The sequence below is a fragment of the Neofelis nebulosa genome, chromosome 2 (genome assembly GCF_028018385.1).
Source record: "Neofelis nebulosa isolate mNeoNeb1 chromosome 2, mNeoNeb1.pri, whole genome shotgun sequence".
NCBI classification, from domain to species: Eukaryota; Metazoa; Chordata; class Mammalia; order Carnivora; family Felidae; genus Neofelis; species Neofelis nebulosa.
Window position 1 is genome coordinate 221,731,617 of NC_080783.1, and position 20,436 is coordinate 221,752,052.

The 20,436-nt window shown below is 54.0% G+C and overlaps 2 protein-coding genes across 6 annotated transcripts in view; both read left to right on the forward strand.

Annotated features, from left to right (window-relative positions):
- GNB1 (G protein subunit beta 1) overlaps window positions 1–15,579 on the forward strand; it is a 90,872-nt gene extending 75,293 nt beyond the window's left edge. For all 3 annotated transcript variants that reach the window (XM_058719423.1, XM_058719421.1, XM_058719422.1), the window contains 5 exons: window positions 8,121–8,187; window positions 10,086–10,287; window positions 11,152–11,368; window positions 13,495–13,610; window positions 13,855–15,579. In XM_058719423.1, coding sequence (XP_058575406.1) covers window positions 8,121–8,187; window positions 10,086–10,287; window positions 11,152–11,368; window positions 13,495–13,601 — 593 coding nt within the window. In that variant the 3' untranslated portion in view covers window positions 13,602–13,610; window positions 13,855–15,579. The remainder of the gene's footprint in view (window positions 1–8,120; window positions 8,188–10,085; window positions 10,288–11,151; window positions 11,369–13,494; window positions 13,611–13,854) is intronic.
- Window positions 15,580–19,010: 3,431 nt separating this feature from the next.
- Window positions 19,011–20,436, forward strand: part of NADK (NAD kinase) — a 33,003-nt gene continuing 31,577 nt past the window's right edge. For 2 of the 3 annotated variants that reach the window (XM_058719419.1, XM_058719418.1), the window contains exon 1: window positions 20,160–20,313. Coding sequence is in view for 1 of the 3 variants with exons in the window: in XM_058719417.1 (XP_058575400.1) it covers window positions 19,081–19,163 (83 nt within the window). In the remaining 2 variants the exon portion in view is untranslated. Of the gene's footprint in view, window positions 19,164–20,159; window positions 20,314–20,436 lie in introns of those variants that run through there. The other variant, XM_058719417.1, reaches the window with a different exon arrangement.

Sequence of the window (20,436 nt, forward strand, 5' to 3'; positions counted from 1 at the left end):
AGACACAGAATCAGAAACAGGCTCCGAGCCATCAGCCCAGAGCCCGACGCGGGGCTCGAACTCACAGACCGCAAGATCGTGACCTGGCTGAAGTCGGACGCTTAACCGACTGCGCCACCCAGGCGCCCCCTGCCTTCAGAATTCTTGTTGGCACTTCAGCAGCTAATCCTTTTGAGGTTGGTCTTGAGGACTCTTTTCAGTCTGGGTGACGTTTTCCTATTTATTAGTATGTCTAGTAATTTTGAATTGTATCCTGGACGTCGTGAAGTGCTGTGCTGTAGGCCCTCTGTGCTCTTGTGTCCTGTCAGGCAGCAGCAGGAGCCTCGTCTGTCCTTTTCCCATCAGCCAGGCCGTGTGCAGCCTGCTCTTTGCCCGTGTGGTTCAGATAGAAGCCTTGGGCACTTCGATGCGTGATTGAGGGCTCCTCTTCTGTGGCTTTCTCCTTTCTAGGTTTTCTTCTTTCACTTTCCTGCTATGGTTGCCCACAGATCTGTCCACTGGCTGTTGAAGAAGGTTGGACACAGATCTTACCCACGTGGTGTCATAGATGGGGGCCTGCCTTGGAAACAGGCTCCATCAGCGCCTTTCTTTTCTTCCAAGTGTAGGCTCCTCTTCATTCTGTCTGCTTCTGTTTCCTGTGCCTTTAGTTGTTTGTTTGTTTGTTGTAAAGGTTTTATTTTTAAGCAATCTCCACACCCAGTGTGGGGCTTGAACTCACAACCCTGAGGTCAAGAGCCGCCCGCTCCACCGACTGAACCCACCAGGCACCCCGTCTGTTTTTTGTCTGGAGCTCATCGTTGTTTTCTGTGGGGGAGTTGAGTTGCTCCTGTGGCCAGAACTGCTGCCCCATGGCTGGAAGCCACATAGGCCACCTGTGTGGTCCTCGTGAGCCGTGTGATTGTCCAGTGAGCACACTTCAGAAGTCACTTGGTTTATAGCATTGATGAACTGCCAACACTTAAAAACATATATCCTTGGAGCACCTGGGGGACTCAGTCAGTTAAGTGTCCGAGTCTTGGTTTCAGCTCAGGTCATGATCTCTTGGTTCGTGAGTTCGAGTCCCATGTCAGGCTCTGGGCTGACAGTGCGGAGCCTGCTTGGGATATTCTCTCTTTCTTTCTTTCTCTCTCTCTCTCTCTCTCTCTCTCTCTCTCTCTCTCTCTCAAAAATAAATAAACCTTAAAAAAAATACATTCTTACTGTTTATCAGTCTCTGATTTATAATCAGATTCAGGGTATTGACTTCCATTTATAATTAAGGATTTAGATATTTTAACACTATGTTTGTTGAAACAAAAAACAAAATTTGGATTAGAGGAAATACTTAAAAGTTTTTGTTTCCTTCGTATGTCATGAAATTTTACTTCCTGGGAGTTGAGTAGTTTCTTAAAAGCATTTGGCTGCTTAAGAATATGCGTAACTTTCTTCAGACATGATATATCATTTTTGGCTTCAAGTCAATATAGTTAAAATCTGATAAGCTTAAAATAGTCTTGTTTGGGGCATCTGGGTGCCTCAGTCGGTTAGGTATCCGACTTTGGCTCAGGTCATGATCTCACAGTTCGTGGATTCTGGCCCCTCATTGGGCTCTGTGCTGACAGCTCAGAGCCTGGAGCCTGCTTTAGATTCTGTGTCTCCCTCCCTCTCTCTCTGCCCCACACTACTCACGCTTTGCCTCTCTCTCTCTCTCTCTCTCTCTCTCTGTCTGTCTGTCTGTCTCTCAAAAATGAATAAACTTAGGGCACCTGGATGGCTCAGTTGGTTTAAGTGTCCAGCTTCGGATCAGGTCATGATTTCACAGTCCATGAGTTCGAGCCCTGAGTTGGGCTCTGTGCTGACAGCTCAGAGCCTGGAGCCTGCTTTGGATTCTGTGTCTCCTTTTCTCTCTCTGCCCCTCCCCTGCTCATGCTCTGTCTCTCTTGCTCTCAAAAATAAACAAACAGAAAAAAAAAACTTTTTTAAATGAATGAGCTTAAAAAAATTTTTAAATAGTCTTGTTTTAGTCAGAGGGTAAAGGTGTGAACCATTAGTGGATTCAACACACTTGAGTGTTCGCTGTCTTTGTCTTGTCTTTGACCTGAGTGTCTGTATAATCAGTGTGGTGTTTATTACTTACGATGCCTTTCTCTGGCCTGGGCGTGAGGTTGAGAACTCTTGGTTAAGCCACGGTTGGGACATTTTCTTGTGGAATTTTAGAAACTCGGTTGCACAAAACACACCCGTGAGCGCTGTTGTCAGCAGTCATACCAGTCAGTCTTGTCTTCGTCATGTCTGAGAGTCCAAAGGGGCTCAGTTCGCTCACCTTCAGGGGTAAGGCTCTTGGGAATCAGTTGTGTGCCGCTGTTGTTTCTGTGAAATATAACGGCCCACGCGGAACAAACAAGTTTCTGTCTCTGGAGTCAGTTACCCAGGGTTTGTAAACCCTTTGCCAGTACCGCAGACAGGAAACCTCAGATGGTATTCGCTCTTGCAGAGTCAAGACGCCCTTTGGAAACGGCCACTGGACTGAATTCACAGTGATTGAGGTGGGGCACTTATTATCATTGTTATAAATGTATGACATGCAGAATATAACTTTCCAAGTGCTGTTTTGGTGGGAATAATAACGTGAGAAATGAGGGGTTTCCCCTAAAGACTCCCATCTGATGACAGTGTCAGGCCTGGTGTCACAGACTGTTCTTGGAGCAGGTCCCTGCATGCTGCTAGGAAAGCTGCGACGCCGGCTTTGCGAGGTTCCTTCCTTCATAAACCTCTCATTGCAGTGTGGACACTCTTCCCTTCCCGAGGTCGTTCTGGTCAAGATGGCCACACATGCATAAACATTTGGGTCAGGAGTTTAGCCAGAGACGTCCTGGGCATAGCCTGGTGTGGTTGCTCAGCGACTGCCTTTCCTTCCTGCCAAACCAGCTGTGGTAGCTGAAGCTTCGTTTTCTAGGGACGATCTGTTCATATAGTCTGAGGCAGGGTATTTTCTGTTCGTGTGAAAGCACAGCGGACCAGACCCATTGTCTAGTGAACTTGGATATTGGGGGCGGGGGATGGAGATGTTTCCCCCTAATTCTGCAGAAGGAGTCATAATGGGGCTCCTCTCTAGTACCCTTTTCATTGGCAGGTTAAATGTGACATGGGCACTAGGCTTCTTGCGTGTTTGTCACAGTCTGGGAAGCACAGGTCCCACTGCTCACTCACGAATCGCATGGACCGTACGGGCAGGAGGTGGGGGGGTGGTGGTCAGGCCGCCTGACCTGGGGCGCCTACTGGACACAGGGGCTCACAGTGCTGTCCGCACAGTGGGCGTGCGCCGCCCCTTAGCTTCCCTCCGGATGGCTCCTTGGACCTCCTTTCCATCTTGCCTGCTTAGCAGCCCCGGCAGAGAGAGAGAGCCACAGGTCGTGGCCAGGCCTGCCATTGGCCACACTGGATTCCGCACCCGCCCCATCTAGCCCTTGGATCGATTGCCTAGATCCAGACCTTAGACCGTCCTGGAAGGATAATGGCAGGCTCTACTGAAAACCCTAAGACCCGAGAGGGCGAGGCCACGCAGCCTTGTGGGTGCATCTGAAGGAGTTTCAAGTCTGCTTTGTCTTCATCGGATTCCCAGCTCTGGCATTCGCCTTTCACATTGGCCTCTCGTTGGGTGTTGTCAACCCTCCTGACTCTTAACAAAACCCTTCTTTGGCATTTCCTCACTTCCACAGCTTCGAGTTACTTCACAGGCCTTCTTTCCTTCTTAGCAGACTTCTTGAACATTGTGCTCTCACTCTTGTCTCTGCTGCCTGGCTGCGGTGCGTCCCTCAGCGTGGGGCAGGCGGCTCTTCATCCAGGTCCGGGCTGGAACGTGGTCCCTCCCAGAGTGGAAGCCATAGCTGGCGCTGCGTGGGTGCCTGGGGTAGGCTTTGTGTCTCCAGCTCCCAACTTTGACTTAGCCATAGTGCCCAGCAGGGCCCAGTGCTCTCTAGGGGTGGGCTCGGCTACACCACCAACATGTGCTCGTTGTAGAAATTCGGGGAAGTACCTTGAACTTCTTCCTTTGTGTGTTTTCCTTAAATGTTTATTTTTGAGGGGCAGAGAGACCGAGCACGAGCAGGGGAGGGGCAGAGAGAGAGGGAGACACAGAATCCAAAGCACACTCCAGGCTCCGAGCTGTCAGCGCTGAGCCCGACGTGGGGCTTGAACTCACGAACCGTGAGATCATGACCTGACCCGAAGTCGGATGCATAAGAGGCTGAGCCACCCAGTTGCCCCTCTTCTTTTGTGTTTTTAACCTACAATCTCACCCAGAACTATTCTAAAGAGTTGAGAGAGTTCAGTGCGTGCTGATGTGTCTGTTGCTGGATGTCTGGGCAGTTTCCGGTTTGTCAGTAGTGTGAACATTCTTGCAGGTGAATGACCCCTCAAGCCTATAGCCATTTTCTTGGGATAAATTAGCTAGCCAGGCCCTCTGGTCTCGGGGGCCACATGAGTCACTTTTCTATGCACGTTGATAGTCTCGGTTTTGCTCTCTCTGGATCGGCACCTTCTCCAGATGCAGAAGTAGGCGTCTCTGCTCCTCTGGCAACAGATTCCCAGCCAGGCAGCGCACACTGTCGGCGTGTCCTGCCTCTGTCCTCCAGGCCTCAGCCGACAGCACACCCTGGTGTCCCCCATGGTCCTTGACCCAGGGACCTGTTCTCTGCACTGTCTCATGTCAAGCCTCCTCTCTCTGGACTGTGTGGCACCCTTGTCCCTGCACTGGGCTGTCCCCCAGCATGTCCTGACACTGTTATCCGTGGTCTCCATGAGGCGTAAAGGAACACTCTTGTGCCTTTGCACCTCCAGATTTGGCACCCATGTGTGTCGGGGTCTGTTTTCCCAGCCCCTCTGTAAGGCTCTCAAGAGCCAGCAGCACCACTGGCTGGCCACTGTGTAGCATACGGCCACACCTGATGGGGGCCATGTTCGCCCGAGGTAGCCCCCTCGCCCTCTACCACACACACACACACACACACACACACACACACACACACACACGATGGGATTCATCTCTACCTGAGGTGACTCCGTCCCCCCCCCCCCACACACACATGTGTACACAAACAGCCCTCCCAGGGAATTTATTCATTCTTCAGTTTTAAAGATGGTAACTGCCACTGGTCGTTCAGGACTTAGTGCACCGGCGGCTCTGTCCCCCCGGCAGTTCTCTGGCAGCATCCTCAGTCCACAGAGGGGGACGGCAGCTCATCAGAGAACGCGGTGCCAGTTAGCCACCGTGTGAGGATTGAGTTGCTTGTTTCTGATTTGCGAGCCCACGTTCTGAAGCCTGACTGTGCCCAGCCAGATGGCTCCTGTGAGACCGTCCTGGTGTCGGAGTTCACGGAGTGCTGTTCGTTGGGCCCTTCTGCAGGCTTCCCTTCCACGCTCACAGGCCTTGGGATGCGGAGTTTGTGTTAGAAGGGCCCCATCACGGTGCTGTTGAAGCTTGTTAGCCTCGGTCCAATTTTTCTTTGCGGAGGAAAAAAAAATTCATAAAAAAACAACATCTACCTGGTTATTGTTTCTTCCTCTCGATGTATAAATACAAAGCGGACCACAGAAATGAGTTATCAGATTGTGAGCAGGAAGCCCTGACTTTGTTTAATTAAAAGTAATATTTGTGTATGTGTTTTGAAAGCTCAGACTACGGAAAGTTAGGAAATGAACGTGGGAGACTCCGTCGTCCCCAGCACTGCCCCTGCCCCACTCTGAGCCCGGCTGTGCTGCCACAGCCTCTCAGGACCACCCTGCCCTCCTCCTCACGGCATCGGTCTTAGTCTTAAGACCTTCTGTGACTTCCTGGTGCCACCTGTTGTTTTGTAAGTGGGATCATTTCCCACAGCCTTCCTGGCTCCTACTAACTGCTGCTTGCTGATCATCAGAGGCCCTGAAGAGTCCCCAGCACTTTACCAGCTGACGCGGCATGCCGTCTCTGGTTCTTGGTGGGGTGGGGGGAGCTCATGGGTTCCACCTGGCTGGACCACAACCTGTGTGATACACGAGGTGGACAGAGGCCGTCTTGGAGGTCATGTTTCTTTGGGTCTTTGACCTAGGAGTGCCCTGCCTGGCCCTGCACGGGACACTGCTGGTGCCGAGTCTCCACGGCTCTTCTCTCCTGACCTCCTTGTGCTCCCAAGTCAGACAGGCTGAGGCTGTGATGGTGCAGCATGAGGGCCACCTCACAGGACGGTGTCGCACGCCCAGGGCTGGCTTTCGGAAGGGGAGGGACATTTGAATTGACTTGAGCGATGGCAGAGTAGCCAGGAAGCAGATGCTGTTCTTGGAGAGGAACTTGGGCAGAGCCTCAGCAGTATGAGGGACGGGACCTGGGGGTGCACTGAGCAGCTGGGGACCAAGGGTCACATGCACAGTGTGGATTTGTTATCAGGTGATCTTTCCACACAGGCTGATCCTCTCCTAGCTGGGCATTGATCACCTGTGGGGTCCCTAGTGTCCCTCTGGACAGACATGACATGGCCTTCGAGAAGTGCTTGACCACACATTCTTTTCTTGTCTTTGTTTTAATGTTTATTTTGAGAGGGAGAGAGGGGGAGAGAGAAAGAGAATCCCAAGCAGGCTCTGTGCTCAACACGGAGCCTGACTTGGGGCTCGATCTCATGACCGTGATGAGATCATTACCTGAGCCAAAAGCAAGAGTCAGTCACTTAACTGACTGAGCCACTCAGGTGCCCCTACACATCCTTTTCTAGGCACATAGCTGATATTTAAAAATTGTCATCCAGGGGCGCCTGGGTGGCTCAGTTGGTTAAATGTCCGACTTAGGCTCAGGCCATGATCTCACTGCTCGTGAGTTCGAGCCCCGCGTTGAGCTCTGCCGACGGCTCGCGAGGCTCCGAGCCTGGGGCCTGGTTCAGATTCTGTCTCCATCTCTCTGCCTCTCCCCACTCGTACCCTGTCTCTGTCTCTCGGTCTCTCTCAAATATAAATAAGCATTACAAAAGTTGTCCTCTCCAAATATTTTGGTAACATCTCTCAGATAAATGCTTCGTTTTCCCTGTATTCTTATACTTTCCATACCAAAACCGTTCCATGGGTTTCTTCTTTGTGCATTTGTTTTTATTTTACCGATCTTCACAGCGTCACCCAGGGCCCTCACGTGGACTGGCAGGGGTGCCCTGTCCTTGTAAGAGCACACCTGTGTGACCGCCTGGCTGGAGGGGGCGGTGCGGCTCTGGCACCATCCTGGCCACCAGCCCACTGGGCACACGCCTTACGGCAGGCAGGGGGAGGGCGGTGTCCTGCACTTCTAATTCTCCGAGTCACTTACAGTAGAACAGAACTATAAACCATGATCCACAGAGCTAATTAAGTAGAAATCCTAGTGTGTAGGTACTGAAAAACTGGTTTTCTGTTTTACCTTTCCTCATACCAAAAGCTGATCGAGGTTGGGGATCTCAGTGTGCCCCACTGCCAGCATCCCGGCGTCGGCACCGCAGCTCTGCCTCGCCTCCCACACGCTCAGGCGCCATCCAGCCATTTCCACGCCAACTTGCGTACTCTAGCTGGCATCCTGTAGAAAACCCCGCCGCCCCGCTTGGCGCCCTGATCCCAGCCCTGGCTGTGCCTTCCTGGAGGATTCGGGAGGCCTTCGCAGACCACCCTTTCCCATTCCTTCCCTGACATGTACATACGTTGTCTCTCCCTCCTGGGATGTGAGCTCACACCCCAGGAGGGAGAGAAACAGCACTCTGATCACAGATATGTTCCAGGTGCCCACAGGGCTGCCCTCCAGGCACCAGCATAAGTTCTTGTGGGATGAGTGGATGTGTGAGCGGAAAGGGAACCCCTGTCCCCACATACAGATCAGAGGAAGAGAGACAGGAAGACACCTCCCAGGGTGCGGGGCAGAGGGCTCTCGGCCTCTCCTCTGAGCTGGCATCCGCTCCTCCCGGCCTGTGGGCTGTGCCACCTTGTTTGTTCATTACTGCATGTGGGGCAGGGCGGGGGGCGGCTGGCAAGCATTGGTCTACACCTAGATGTGGAACTTCCAGGTGTGTTCATTCTGCCAGTGTGTTTTCTATTTACAGGACCTTAGAACTGCGGGCGGGGGCTTGCAGATCAGGGCCATCTTCTGGTTTGTTTTCCAGGTTACCTGTCCTGCTGCCGCTTCCTGGATGACAATCAGATCGTCACCAGCTCTGGGGACACCACCTGGTGAGCACCTGTGCGCCCTGCCTTCTCATACTGCTCACCTTAGACGTGTAGGAAATAAGACTCTTGGCATTAATCAGGCCATCTTTTATTAATTTGAAGCGGCCGTGAGGTGTCAAACACAAATTCATGAGCGATGAGCAAATTCCTTGTACTCTTGATAGATTTTATTTATTTATTTATTATTTTTTTTTTTTAATTTTTTTTTCAACGTTTTTTATTTATTTTTGGGACAGAGAGAGACAGAGTATGAACGGGGGAGGGGCAGAGAGAGAGGGAGACACAGAATCGGAAACAGGCTCCAGGCTCCGAGCCATCAGCCCAGAGCCTGACGCGGGGCTCGAACTCACGGACCGCGAGATCGTGACCTGGCTGAAGTCGGACGCTTAACCGACTGCGCCACCCAGGCGCCCCACTCTTGATAGATTTTAAAGTTCAGAGTTTAATTTTGAACAACGAAGGACTGACTCATAGGCATCGCAGCTGTAGGTGACATGCCTGTTTTTCTTTCCCCTGGCCACGCTCTGTCTGGGCAACTGTTGGCATCCCTTTGGGGAGCGGGTCCCCTCTGAGCGCCGTGTCACTGTGGACTTCTGAGCAGAACTGAGGAGGAGCAGGGCTTCCCATGTCAAGTGCACTGTCTCAGCCTGCCTCGGTTTGAGCTTCTACCTTACAGTTAGAAGCCCACTTAACCTCTAGAACATTAAATGATCAGATAGGAGTCATTTTAGACTTAAACCATCGTCAGGGGCTTTTCTGGGCTTTGTGGCACGATGTGGCGGCATGCCCTATGCCGGGTCCCGACTCCCCTATCCAGCTCGTCCTCTTTGTATAAATCGTATAGGTTCACAAAAGACTTATAATGTAGCCTGTCCATTTTCGGAAGAATTTCTTTATTAGAAGATATTTTTTTATTTTTTTAATTTAAAAAAAAAAATTTTTTTTTTCAACGTTTTTTATTTATTTTTGGGACAGAGAGAGACAGAGCATGAACGGGGGAGGGGCAGAGAGAGAGGGAGACACAGAATCGGAAACAGGCTCCAGGCTCCGAGCCGTCAGCCCAGAGCCCGACGCGGGGCTCGAACTCACGGACCGCGAGATCGTGACCTGGCTAAAGTCGGACGCTTAACCGACTGCGCCACCCAGGCGCCCCGAAGATATTTTTTTAAAGCTGGAGTCCTGGACGTGATTCCTTCCTTGCTGTAGTCCCTCCAGGCCCTAGCAAGGAACCCCCCCCCCCCCCCCCCCCCCGCCGCACAGTCAACGTGTAAATGGTATAACCGGATTTGCATCTGAGCCAGAACCAAGCAGCTTTCGGTGCTGCTGCTTCCTGGGGCTTGAAACACAGAAGTGGCCCACGCTCCACCCGCAGCACAGTCGACGTCTCACCTTTGTACCCCTTACATAGCTGCTCATCAGACATCCACGGGACACCAAACTCAGGGACTCTCCCGTTTGTGTCTCCCGAGGAAGGCCGTGGGACCCGCGCCTTGCTCTGAGCCATTTGTTGACCTGGTGTCGTCTCCGTGTCTTAGCCCGTGGCACCCCGGAGGGCAGCGAGCTGGCTGCAGCAGATCTGTGCCCGTGTGGGGCACTGGCCAGGAGCCCCTGCTGCTCCTTGCAAGCCCACATGGGGCACAGGTCACTGGCTCCCCCTTTGTTGGTGTTTGAGTTGGTGTAGAGATAACAACTACTCCAAAGCCTGTGGCCACATTCTCGTCTGTGTTTTGTTTGGGTGCTTGGTTTCCCTTCCAAACAAAGCCACATTATGACATTTAGATTTGTCTTCAGTAAAAGCACAGAGGTTTACTGTGGTCCTGGGGTGGTTTGAAGGACAGTTTGTCACATGACTGCTTGTCTGACAAAGTGAGGTGACTGCATGTTTTGTGTTCCTGCTGCAGTGCTCTGTGGGACATCGAGACCGGCCAGCAGACGACCACGTTCACTGGACACACTGGGGATGTTATGAGCCTCTCTCTCGCTCCTGACACCAGACTGTTTGTCTCTGGTGCTTGTGATGCTTCAGCCAAACTCTGGGATGTGCGAGAAGGGATGTGCCGGCAAACTTTCACCGGCCACGAGTCTGACATCAATGCCATCTGTGTGAGTTGGGGGTTCAGCTGTGGGTTGGGGTCCTTTGCCAGCTGTTAGCGAGTTAGATTGCTTTCTGTATACCGTGGAACACACCATTGAGTTTTAAAATGTTTTCAGGAGTAGATGTTGTCTCCTCTGTGTAACTATAACCTAATTTACAAAAACTCCTGTAGAAAGCTTAGATGTGATGTGCTCTGTTGTCCTTGTGAGGCCGGCTGATTCTGTGCTGACTGTTCATCTCACAGACATTGGCGATGGGCCTACAGTGTGCAGTCCCTGGGGCGAGCCAGCGATTGGTGTCCTGGGCTTCCCTCTAGTTGGGAAACAGACAAGGCAGTAGTTGACCCAGTCAGCACAGTCTCTTAGGAGTGGGGGGCGGAGGGGGGGCAGAGGCTGAACCTTGAGCAGGAACCTTACACGTTCAGCCTCCTCCCCATGGTTGGGGCGCAGCCAGCTGAAGGAGCCTTCCCGTTGCCACGTCACCCTGACGTGATGGGGGTTGCAGGAAGATGTGGAGGGCGGTATCTGGTTGGTCAGGGCTGGGCATTCCTCCCCCGCTTTTCCTCCACGAGGCTAGTCCAGCTGCTGGTGGTGCTCAGGGGTGACCACACTCTTCCTGCCCCCTTGGGAAACAGTTGATCATGAAAGGAAGGCTATTCTTTGGGGAAGACGGCCGCTGTGCCTGCCCCAGTACCGACGCCCTCCCTTCCGGATGCCCAGGCAGCTGCCGCTCTGCTTCCCTGTGTCCCCAGAGTCCGGCCCCTGCTGACCCTTTCCTCCTGTGCGGGCAGCAGCCCTGCTGTGGGCCGGTCCTGTTTCCACTACTTCTCTCTGTGCATTTGCCTACTCTCTCGGCTTGCTTTCTCTTTCTAGTTCTTTCCAAATGGCAATGCGTTTGCCACTGGCTCGGATGATGCTACCTGCAGGCTGTTCGACCTCCGTGCGGACCAGGAGCTCATGACTTACTCCCATGACAACATCATCTGTGGGATCACCTCGGTGTCCTTCTCCAAGAGTGGGCGCCTGCTCCTTGCAGGGTACGACGACTTCAACTGCAACGTGTGGGACGCGCTCAAGGCCGACAGGGCAGGTGGGTGCTTGCTGGGCCTCCTGGGCCTCCTGGGCCTCCTAGGCACTGAGGGCTCACCTTTGAGGATGGACCTGACTCCCAGAGGTTGGAATATTCAGGTTTGCGCACATGATGCTGGTAAGAAGCACAGGCTGTGCCCGAGTATATCTGCCTGCCCTGTGGTATGGCCGGCGGAAGGACAGGGGACAGGCCAGGGTGTCTGCGCTCAGGGTCTCCAGCACGTTGGCTTCCCTGGCACCAGATCTCCTTACATGCACTGTGTGGGGTGCATGGAGACCACCACGGTGGGCGGACAGCTGCTGGGTCTTCAAGGCCCTCACCTTGCTTTCTCTCTCCACCGGCTGTACGTGGTGGAACCGTGTCATCTATGGGGCACAGGCTTGGGCAGGTCTAAAGTCTCAAGTTCACACATCAAAGGCAAGTGTGTGGCTGTAAAGGGCATTAAAACACAAGTTGTACAGGGTTGCCTGACTGGCTCAGTCAGTAGAGAGTGTGCCTCTTGATCTTGCGGTTGTGAGTTCAAGCCCCATGTTGGGTGTAAAGATTACCTAAAAATAAAATCTTAAAAAAAAAAATTAGGAAATAAAACATAAATTGTACAAAAGGTGAGAAACATCCTGTATTAAACGTGGACAGTCAGGCAGCTGAATTGAATTGACATTTTCAGAATCTTTCAACCCAGTTAATCTTGGCAGGGGGAAGAAGGGAGCGTGACTTGGGGTCTTCTTGGGGGTGTCTTACCTTGACATCCCACTTTCTGATGGATCTTTACCCACCCTGGGCTGAATTCCCCTCCTGCTCCCCACTCCCTCTTGCATACCTCTTGCTCCCGCTGCCCCAACAGTTTTCTGGTCCTGGTGCCACAGCAGAGGACACTGTTCCATCCAGCTGAGTCTGTCTCTTTACTCAGCTGTGACACTAAGGAGTATAGGAAATGGACATGGATTCTCTGAAATTAGCCATCAGATTCTTCCGATCAGACGTGGAATGTTCTGGATGATAATTACCTTTTTTTTTTCTAATTTTTTTTTTTAATGTTTCTCTTTGAGAGAGAGAGAGACAGAGCACGAGTGGGGGAGGGGCAGAGAGGGGGGGACATAGAATCGGAAGCAGGCTCCAGGCTCCGAGCTGTCAGCACAGAGCCCGATGCGGGGCTCGAGTGCCCAAACTGTGAGACCATGACCTGAACCGAAGTTGGAGGGTTAACTGAGCCACCCAGGTGCCCCTGGCTGATGATATCTAAGCACAGGTGACTGAATGTCAACAGGAGGCTTGTCTCACTGTGGGGTCAGCATGGAGTCACTGTGTGACATCCCATTGGCCCCTCTTGCCTCAGTGTCCAGCTCTCTGTGTTTTGTGCCCAGTGCTAGGCTCCAGGGGTTACAAACAGATGAACAGCCCACAGGCTTACACTCTTGGGTTCTAATTGCCCTGAGATTGGAATGGTTGGCTTTTTTTATTGTGATTTAGATTTCTTTTCTTTCTTTCTTTTTTTTTCTTTTTTATTATATTTATTTATTTATTTTGAGAGGGGATGGGGAGGGGCAGAGAGAGAATCTCAAGCAGGCTCCATGCTCAGCGCACAGCCTGACCTGGGGCTGAATGTCACGAACGTGATGAGATCATGACCTGAGCTGAAATCGAGAGTTGGACGTTCAACTGACTGAGCCACCCAGGTCCCCCTATATTTCATTTTTTATTTAAGCTTCTTACCACAGTGAATACATTCAGGAGTTGGTGCCAAAGGTCCTAAGTTATTCACTGTGTGTGTCTGTACCTTTTTATTGTGTATGTTCCTTGTCATCATGGCTGTCTTAAAAACAGACTTCTTACCAGGGGCTCCAGTGCGTCTTTATTGTGTATGAATACTTCCCTGTGGCTGTAGGTGTGGTCCATGTTGTTTTTAAGAGAGGAGTATAGTGAGCTGTACTCGCCTTGGACCAGCGTGGTTTCTCTGCCTCCCAGTGTCCTTCCCTGCCATTGGGACATTGCAGAGGAGGGGCCTTGGCGTTCTGGGTGTGCTTCCGCGGGTGGCCCTGCCAGCCAGCCCTGCATAGCATCAACGCGTCGCCCCCAGGTGGGGCACCTCTGGGTCCTGGAGTGACTGGGCTGTCATCTGCTCTCAGGTGTCTTGGCCGGGCATGACAACCGCGTCAGCTGCCTGGGGGTGACTGACGATGGGATGGCCGTGGCGACAGGGTCCTGGGACAGCTTCCTCAAGATCTGGAACTAACGTCGACAGGTAATGCAGCAGCCAAGGTGCCCTCCCTGCATGCACGTATGTGTATGTATTTCACACGGCACATAGGATGTCACCGTTGCTAGATTAATTCGATGTAGAGCTGATCTGGAACTGTGCTCAGGTGAGCGTTACATCCACCTGAGGTGACGTGTCCTTAGGGCAGACGGGCGGGACGGTGGGGAGAGCAGGAGCAGTGAGTGTGGGTGTTCTCTGTTTGTATTGCTTTAAACTCTGTTTAAAACAGCAGGTGGACGTCGTGGCGACTGGAAGACCATTCCAACCTTGAAGCGTTACAGTGATAGCATTTCCTCTCCACCCCTACTAACGTGGACGCCCTGCACCCCCTCAGAACTTCAAAAGGGCAAGGCCTTTTCCTTCACTTATTGCTGAAACCAAGAGCACAATTCCCATTAAGAGAACCTCTGTGCTGTAAACTGAGACAAAATTGTGCATTCCTTCCGGGACCATCGTCTTTGTTCTTTTTTGTCTGGAATGAATTTAAAAGGAAATACCATAATAAACATGTTAACCAGAAGGTAAACTTGAGTGTAATTGTGAGACAGACACACCTTTTCACTAGTTCATTTGAATTTCAGGTCAGTGACCCTATTTTGTGCTGTTCACGCAAAACAAGTGGAGGATTTTATCTCGTAACTGGTTCTAAATTTCAGGTTGTGTTTGTAACAGGATTTTGCAAACATTCATATTTCCTTCTTAAAATATATTCCTTTACGTTCAGTAGTTCAACAGAGGAAGAGGGTCTGGTGCAGCCTCTCTGAAATTGTTAATGACGTAAACTGAGTCCCTCAGTTTTTTATTTTTTGTCCTGTGTCACGTAATTGTTACGCACAAACACGGCCTAGAAAGGAAGACAGACGCTAATCAGGAAAGGAAGCAAGCACACGCCGTGGATGGTCTTGAACGCGTGATGAAGTCTACTCCAGTTAGGCACCTGTTCCTCCCCGCCCATCCTCCCTGCCTTCTCAGTTCAGTTCTTAATCTCACAGCGGGTTTCCTTGTGAAGTTGGAGGGAAGGAAGTCCATGATAATAGCCTAACGCTACCCTGTGCCCCGCCCCCAGCCGTCAGGAACCTCTGTTTTCAAGAGAGGCGCCCGTCCCGTGCTTGGATAGTCAGTCAATTATTTGTGTATGAAACCATGTACAAATCAATGTTTTGAAAATAATGATCTCAAACTTTCTAAGTTAAATTTTAAAAAATTTGATCGTTTGCCATATTGGGTGGGTTTACTCTTAGAATCGCATGCTGTAGAAATGCTCAAAAGTGCATCCAGGACTCAGTCCTTAGATGTTCTTTTTCTTTTAAGAAATAACCTCTTTCAAGTTGTAACCATCGCGGCTCTGTCCACTTCTTGCTGCCATTCTGTGCACCGGAAGCAGTACAGCGAGCAGCCCCTCGCGCTTGGGTGGCAGGATGAGTCACTGTTTGCTTTCTTTCTTTAAAAAAAAAAAAAAAAAAAAAAAGCCCTGTTGCAAAGGATTGCCGTTGGACTCGGGGGCGGGGGGAGCAGGGGGTAGAGACCCGGCCTTCCTCTGCCAACTCCTCTTGGCCTGTCTCTGCCGTGGGACCAGCCTTCTGCATCTGAGGCGGGTCGTCGTGTAACACCCACGCCTCCCCGGTCCCGCTGGAGGCCGGGGGACAGCGGCGCCGTGGGCTGCCTCCCTGCACCCGAGCCCGCTCCACAGCAGCAGCCGGGGCTTCTCTCCGTCCTGTTTCCGCAGCATCCTGTACAGAACTGCGCTGTGCCGTGCAGTAGGCCAGGGGCTGGCAGGGAGAAGAAACACGAGCCCTCCTTCCCTCCCATCCACACCTCTGTAGGAGCTCTCTGCACCCCGTGCCCTCACTGTATTTAATTTTAAAGTCAGTGTATTGCAAGGAGGCTGGATGCGAGATAGATACTATATTAAACTGTACTGTTATTTAAGATGTAATAAAGCGGTTTGACATGAGGGATTTGGGTGTGGCTGCTTATTTGCCAGGCTGTTTGGGCTCGTGACACAGCCGTCTTCCCCTGGCCGCCCTACTCGGTGACGTTGGCTGGATGTGGTCGTGTGGGCAGTGGCATGGCTGCCTGCTTTTCTGCCATGCCTTTTGTCCCCATCGCCAAGAGTCCCTGAAAGGAGGGTCGGGTCCTCGGCCGGCCCCACGCAGTAGCAGCGCCCCAGCAGTTCTGCCACCGTCGGGGCCCAGCCGCCCTTCCCCCACCTCTCAGGCCACTGCCCAGCGCGCGAGGAGCGTCCCCAGGCGCCGTCCTGCCAGTGTGTCTCATCTTCGGGGCCTGAGGCCCTTACCTCCTCCTCCCTCTGTAAGATCTAGGACGTTACTCCAGACACATGCTTTCCTTCTGACTGAGGTTTTTATCTCCATCTGGATAAAAAGAGTGGCATCTTGTAAGAAAAACTGAATATCTCCCCCAAAGTGTGAGAAACCACTCGGAACGGGCATACCCCTGAAGGACCTCCACCAGGGCCCCGTCCCTTCCTCATTCTACAAGGTTATAAAAGGTGACTTGGTACTTTTCTTGGGTTAAATGCTGGTACTTTTTCATAAATAAGTGAAGACTGCTCTCCATGGGAAGTACTCCCGCCTGAGGCTCTCTTCTCCAATTACCAGCAAGACAGAGCAGCGGGGGGGGGGGGGGGGGGGGGTGCATTTCTCCCGGGCGTTTGCCAGGACCAGGGGTGCCGTCTCGCCAGGGACTGGCAGCCTGAATGCTAGGTTTGCCTGGCTTCAACCTCCTCCCCCACTGCTCCCTGAAAGACCCTGCCGGCTGTCTTACAAAATGCCAGGGAGCATCTGAGGTGCTCCTGGGGCTGATGACCCCATCAGCAGAAAGCAGGTGGTTATCCTGCACAGAGGTACACCCTGGGATGGGGTACAATGGAACCTCAGCAAGGACTGGTAGCCCACAGATGCCCACGTGTTCCCTCTGTCCTTCAGTGCCCCAGCCTGGCACCCGGCATGTCCCCTGCTCCCTGACCTGCCCCTGCATGGTGCAGCTAGCTCTCAGATCACTGTCCCACTTTCTCAGCAAAGCAGCCACTGGAAACAGGTACCAGTAGGGGCATCTAGAAAGTGGCCAGCTCGCTGTGCAGAAATGAAGGGACACCTGCACAACCAGGGTGGACTGTGTTCGTTTTCAACCTTCAGGCACAAAACTCAAGCTTGCACGGACCGAGCAGGACCCTTTAGCACTTAACCTCTGCTGCCTGGACAGCCCTCGGAAAGTGACTTCTCGCTCTTTGCCATGCATCCCCTTCCAGGGTGCTGGCCGTGCTCCCTCCCCTTCCTCCAGTCTCCCCTGAGACTTCCACCCCTCCTGTCCTAGTCATGGCCCTGCCCTTGTGGGCACCTGTTGCAAGTGTGCTGTCCAAGCTCCACTCGGAGCCCTTGGGAGGCCGGACTGAGCTGGGGCCTCTCGGTGACTTCTAGGGTTCTGTCCCCACCATGCCCAGTGTTGTGTCCCAGATGGATACTGGGGGCTTCTGCCACCCCCCACGGTGCCTGATCCTCAACGTGGCCCCACAAGCCCCGCGGGCTGCCCTGAGGGGTGTGCTGTCCAGGCAGGGGCCCTCCTCTTCCTAGTGCTCCGTCTCCCCCAGCCCCCCACTCCTGGAGTCCAGTCAAAGCCTTCCTGGAGCTAGGGCCACACTCTGCCCCTCATGTCCTCGCTGCAGGTTACTCGGCCGGTGCCCCAGATTCCCTGAGTAAAAACCTCAGACAACAAAAGCACCTGTTTCCTAGAGGCCTTGTGAGAATTCATCAAGCCCCTTTGTGCAAATGCCAGACCCCACCCACCGCAAGCTGGCACTACCTCTGCCCCTCTGCAGCTCCTCCTAGCTGGTGGGGGCTGAGGGGGCTGTCCCTCTGCTAACCACCCTGGTGAGAAGTTCACGGTCTACTCCAAGGCCTTGTCCCCTGCTGGACCGTGTGCCTGGCACCTAGCAGGCCTGCAGGAAGAAGGGCTTCCTTCCACACTTGGTCACCCAAAACCACTCCCACCAGGAGGGAGCCAAGTTGGCAATTCCAGACACTGGCCCCTGGAGAGGAATAGGTAAGGAGGGGCTGGACTTGCCCTGTGCGCGCTGGCTAGAGGCCTGGGGCTGGGGGTATGGACAAGATGACTTCTGAATAGCCCAAGACACCCGCCTCCACAGGGAGCCTTGGTCCTTCCCTGCCACCCCTGTCACCCAGGCTCCTGGCCGCTTCCCCTTTTGGGTGCTGGGCAATCTCTGTTCACCCTCTCACCCGTCAAGCACAGTTGAGGCCAACTTCCATGTGAGCTGGGGGCAGGACTCCAAGGAGTACCCGCTTCACCTGAGAGCTGCGCTCGAGACTGCACTTAAAATCCAGGACCCCCCACCCTGTCTGAATGAGTCCAGCTCTAGCCAGGCAGCCTACCTGGCTCTACCCTCCATGGCCCAGGCTGCCTTCTTCCACCACCTAACCCACCCACCCTGATATCCCCCACCATTCAACCCTCCGAAGAGGGTACGTCTAGGTTTTAGGGGTCTGAGGCTTAAATAAAACAGGAATCACAAGTCACATTTAAGAAAATACAAAGAAACAAATACGAGTGTTGGGAAAGGTTACCCTTGAGACCTCTGAGGCAGAACCCTCTTCCTCAGCCCAGCCCAAACTAGCCTGCCTAGCATCCACCCACCCCCCACCCCCCACCCCCATCCTCACACCAGCCATTGTCCTTGGCGCTGGCCCTTCCCTCTCCCCACCAAGCCTGGCTTATTCCTACTCCGCCTTTGGACTCAGCCCAAGCCAAACGGCCTCTAGGAACCTTCCGGATGCCTTAAAGCACCCCACCCCTCCCAGCATCGGCTCCCATTACTACTGGCCATCCTTGGGGGGGCCTGGTGGGGGTTTCCATTACTACTGACCAGTGTTTGATGGGGCAGAGTGGGACCCGGGCCTACTGGGAAATTTTGCACAATCCGGGTCAGGTGAAGGAAGCCACAGCCCCTGTTTTTTCATCTCTGAAATGGGGAAGCACCCTCTGAGGTCTGGGTGGACAGAGGCTTTCCATTATTGCAAACACTGACACAAGTTCCCTTTAGAGAGGGACACACAGGAAGGGCCCTGCTGTGTGAACTCGGCTAGTCACAAGGCTGGCTCTTCTGCCTTGGTGCCTTCTCTATAGACTCTTCCTGATCTAGAAGGTTCTTGGGAGGCCTAGCCCAATGCCTGGAACATAGTAAGAGCTGGCTCAAGCATTTGTATTATTATGTTAATGACCATATCCCAGATGTGCAGCTCAAAAGGCTTCTCCTGTGGGTGTGGCTGGCGGTCACTTTAGGGAAGTGGTGGGGTTTCCAAAACAACCAGAAAAGGAAGTTACAGAGCTTGAGAAATCACCCCAAATTCCTGCCATCCTTGGCCCCCTTTCCACTCACTCTTGGTGACCCCACTGCCCAGTGGCCCCAAGACAGCAGTGAGACATGTCCTGTCTTGTGCCCCTCTGTGTTTCAAGTCTCTGGACACAGGGCCAAGAGACCCCGCCAGAGAAGACTGACAACAGCAGGTATGGGGGTTGTGGAAACCTGGAAGCCAGGCGGTTTGCGGAGTACTCCAGTCTATACGAGGTGTGGGACACCTGAGTGTACACAAGGAATAATGGTTGGCACTTGGGAGCCCAGGCAGATTACCAAGCACCCAACAGTGCACTGCCCGGGGGTTCCTCTACAGTGACCCGCATCAGCTTATTCAGAGATGTGTCCCAGGAGCCTGGCACACTATTGGGATACTTGACTCCTGGGTGGATTGGGGAAGGCCTGCAGCGAAGGTACAAAGTGGGCACTGTGGCCTCGGTCCCCTTCCTCCCTCCTGTCTGGGTCCTGCAGTGGTGGTGGGAAAGGGGGGAGGGGAGGACAGTGCTAGCAGGTCACCATACAGTGGCCCCTCTGACATCCCAAGCCTAGAGCCCCTGCAGTCCAAGTGGTGTGCAAGTCCCTGCCAGGCTGCTTGGGGTGGACGAGGCCCCTGGTAGCCGGCCCAGGCCGCCCCCTTCCAGCTGTCCTGGCAGGGAGGGGCCAGTGCTGCCGCAGCTGCTCACAACGAGTTTTGGTTCCCCAAACATGTTCCTTCTCCGCAGATTCACACCCTGTCAGTTACGGAATCCTAGGTGGGTGCTGTCACCACTCGCGGGGCCGAGGCCAGCCCACCCTAACCGCGGTGGTGGGGAGCTGGGACAGCCAGGGGGCAGGGGCAGGGGGTGCCAGCCCAGCGGACTGACGGACGAGTATCCGAAGCGGCGGGGTGACCGAGATCCAAGGTTCTTCCTCCCGGAGGCCGCCGTCGGGGTCGCGGCGGCCGAAGGCCCACCCCAGATCCCAGGCCCCCGACCCCAGCCCCGCCTGCCCCATCCCAGACCCAAGTCCTTGCCGGCCGAATCACGTGCGCGGGGGCGTGGCGCGGGAAGGGCGCGGGAAGGGCGCATGCGCGGCGGGTGGCGCATGCGTGGCGCGGACGCGCACGCGTGCGCACTGGCTGTATTGCTGCTCGGCGGGCCGGCGCCGCGGTCCCGGCGGCCGTGGGGCGGGGGGCGGCCATGGGGCGGGGGGAGGCCGCGGCGCCGGGGGCCGGCTAGCGACGGCGAGCGGCGGCGGGGCGGCGGGGCCCGCGGGCTCGGCCCGGAGAGGGGACGGCCCCGCAGGCGCCCGGGGCAGCGAACGGTGAGTGCGCGCGGCCGCTCGGCCCTGCCCTCCGCCCGCGGTCGCCGCCGCCCGTGGTCGCGGGGCCGCCCGGAGGCCGGGGACCGGCGGGGGGAGGTGTTGGGGGCGCGATCCCGCCGGCCG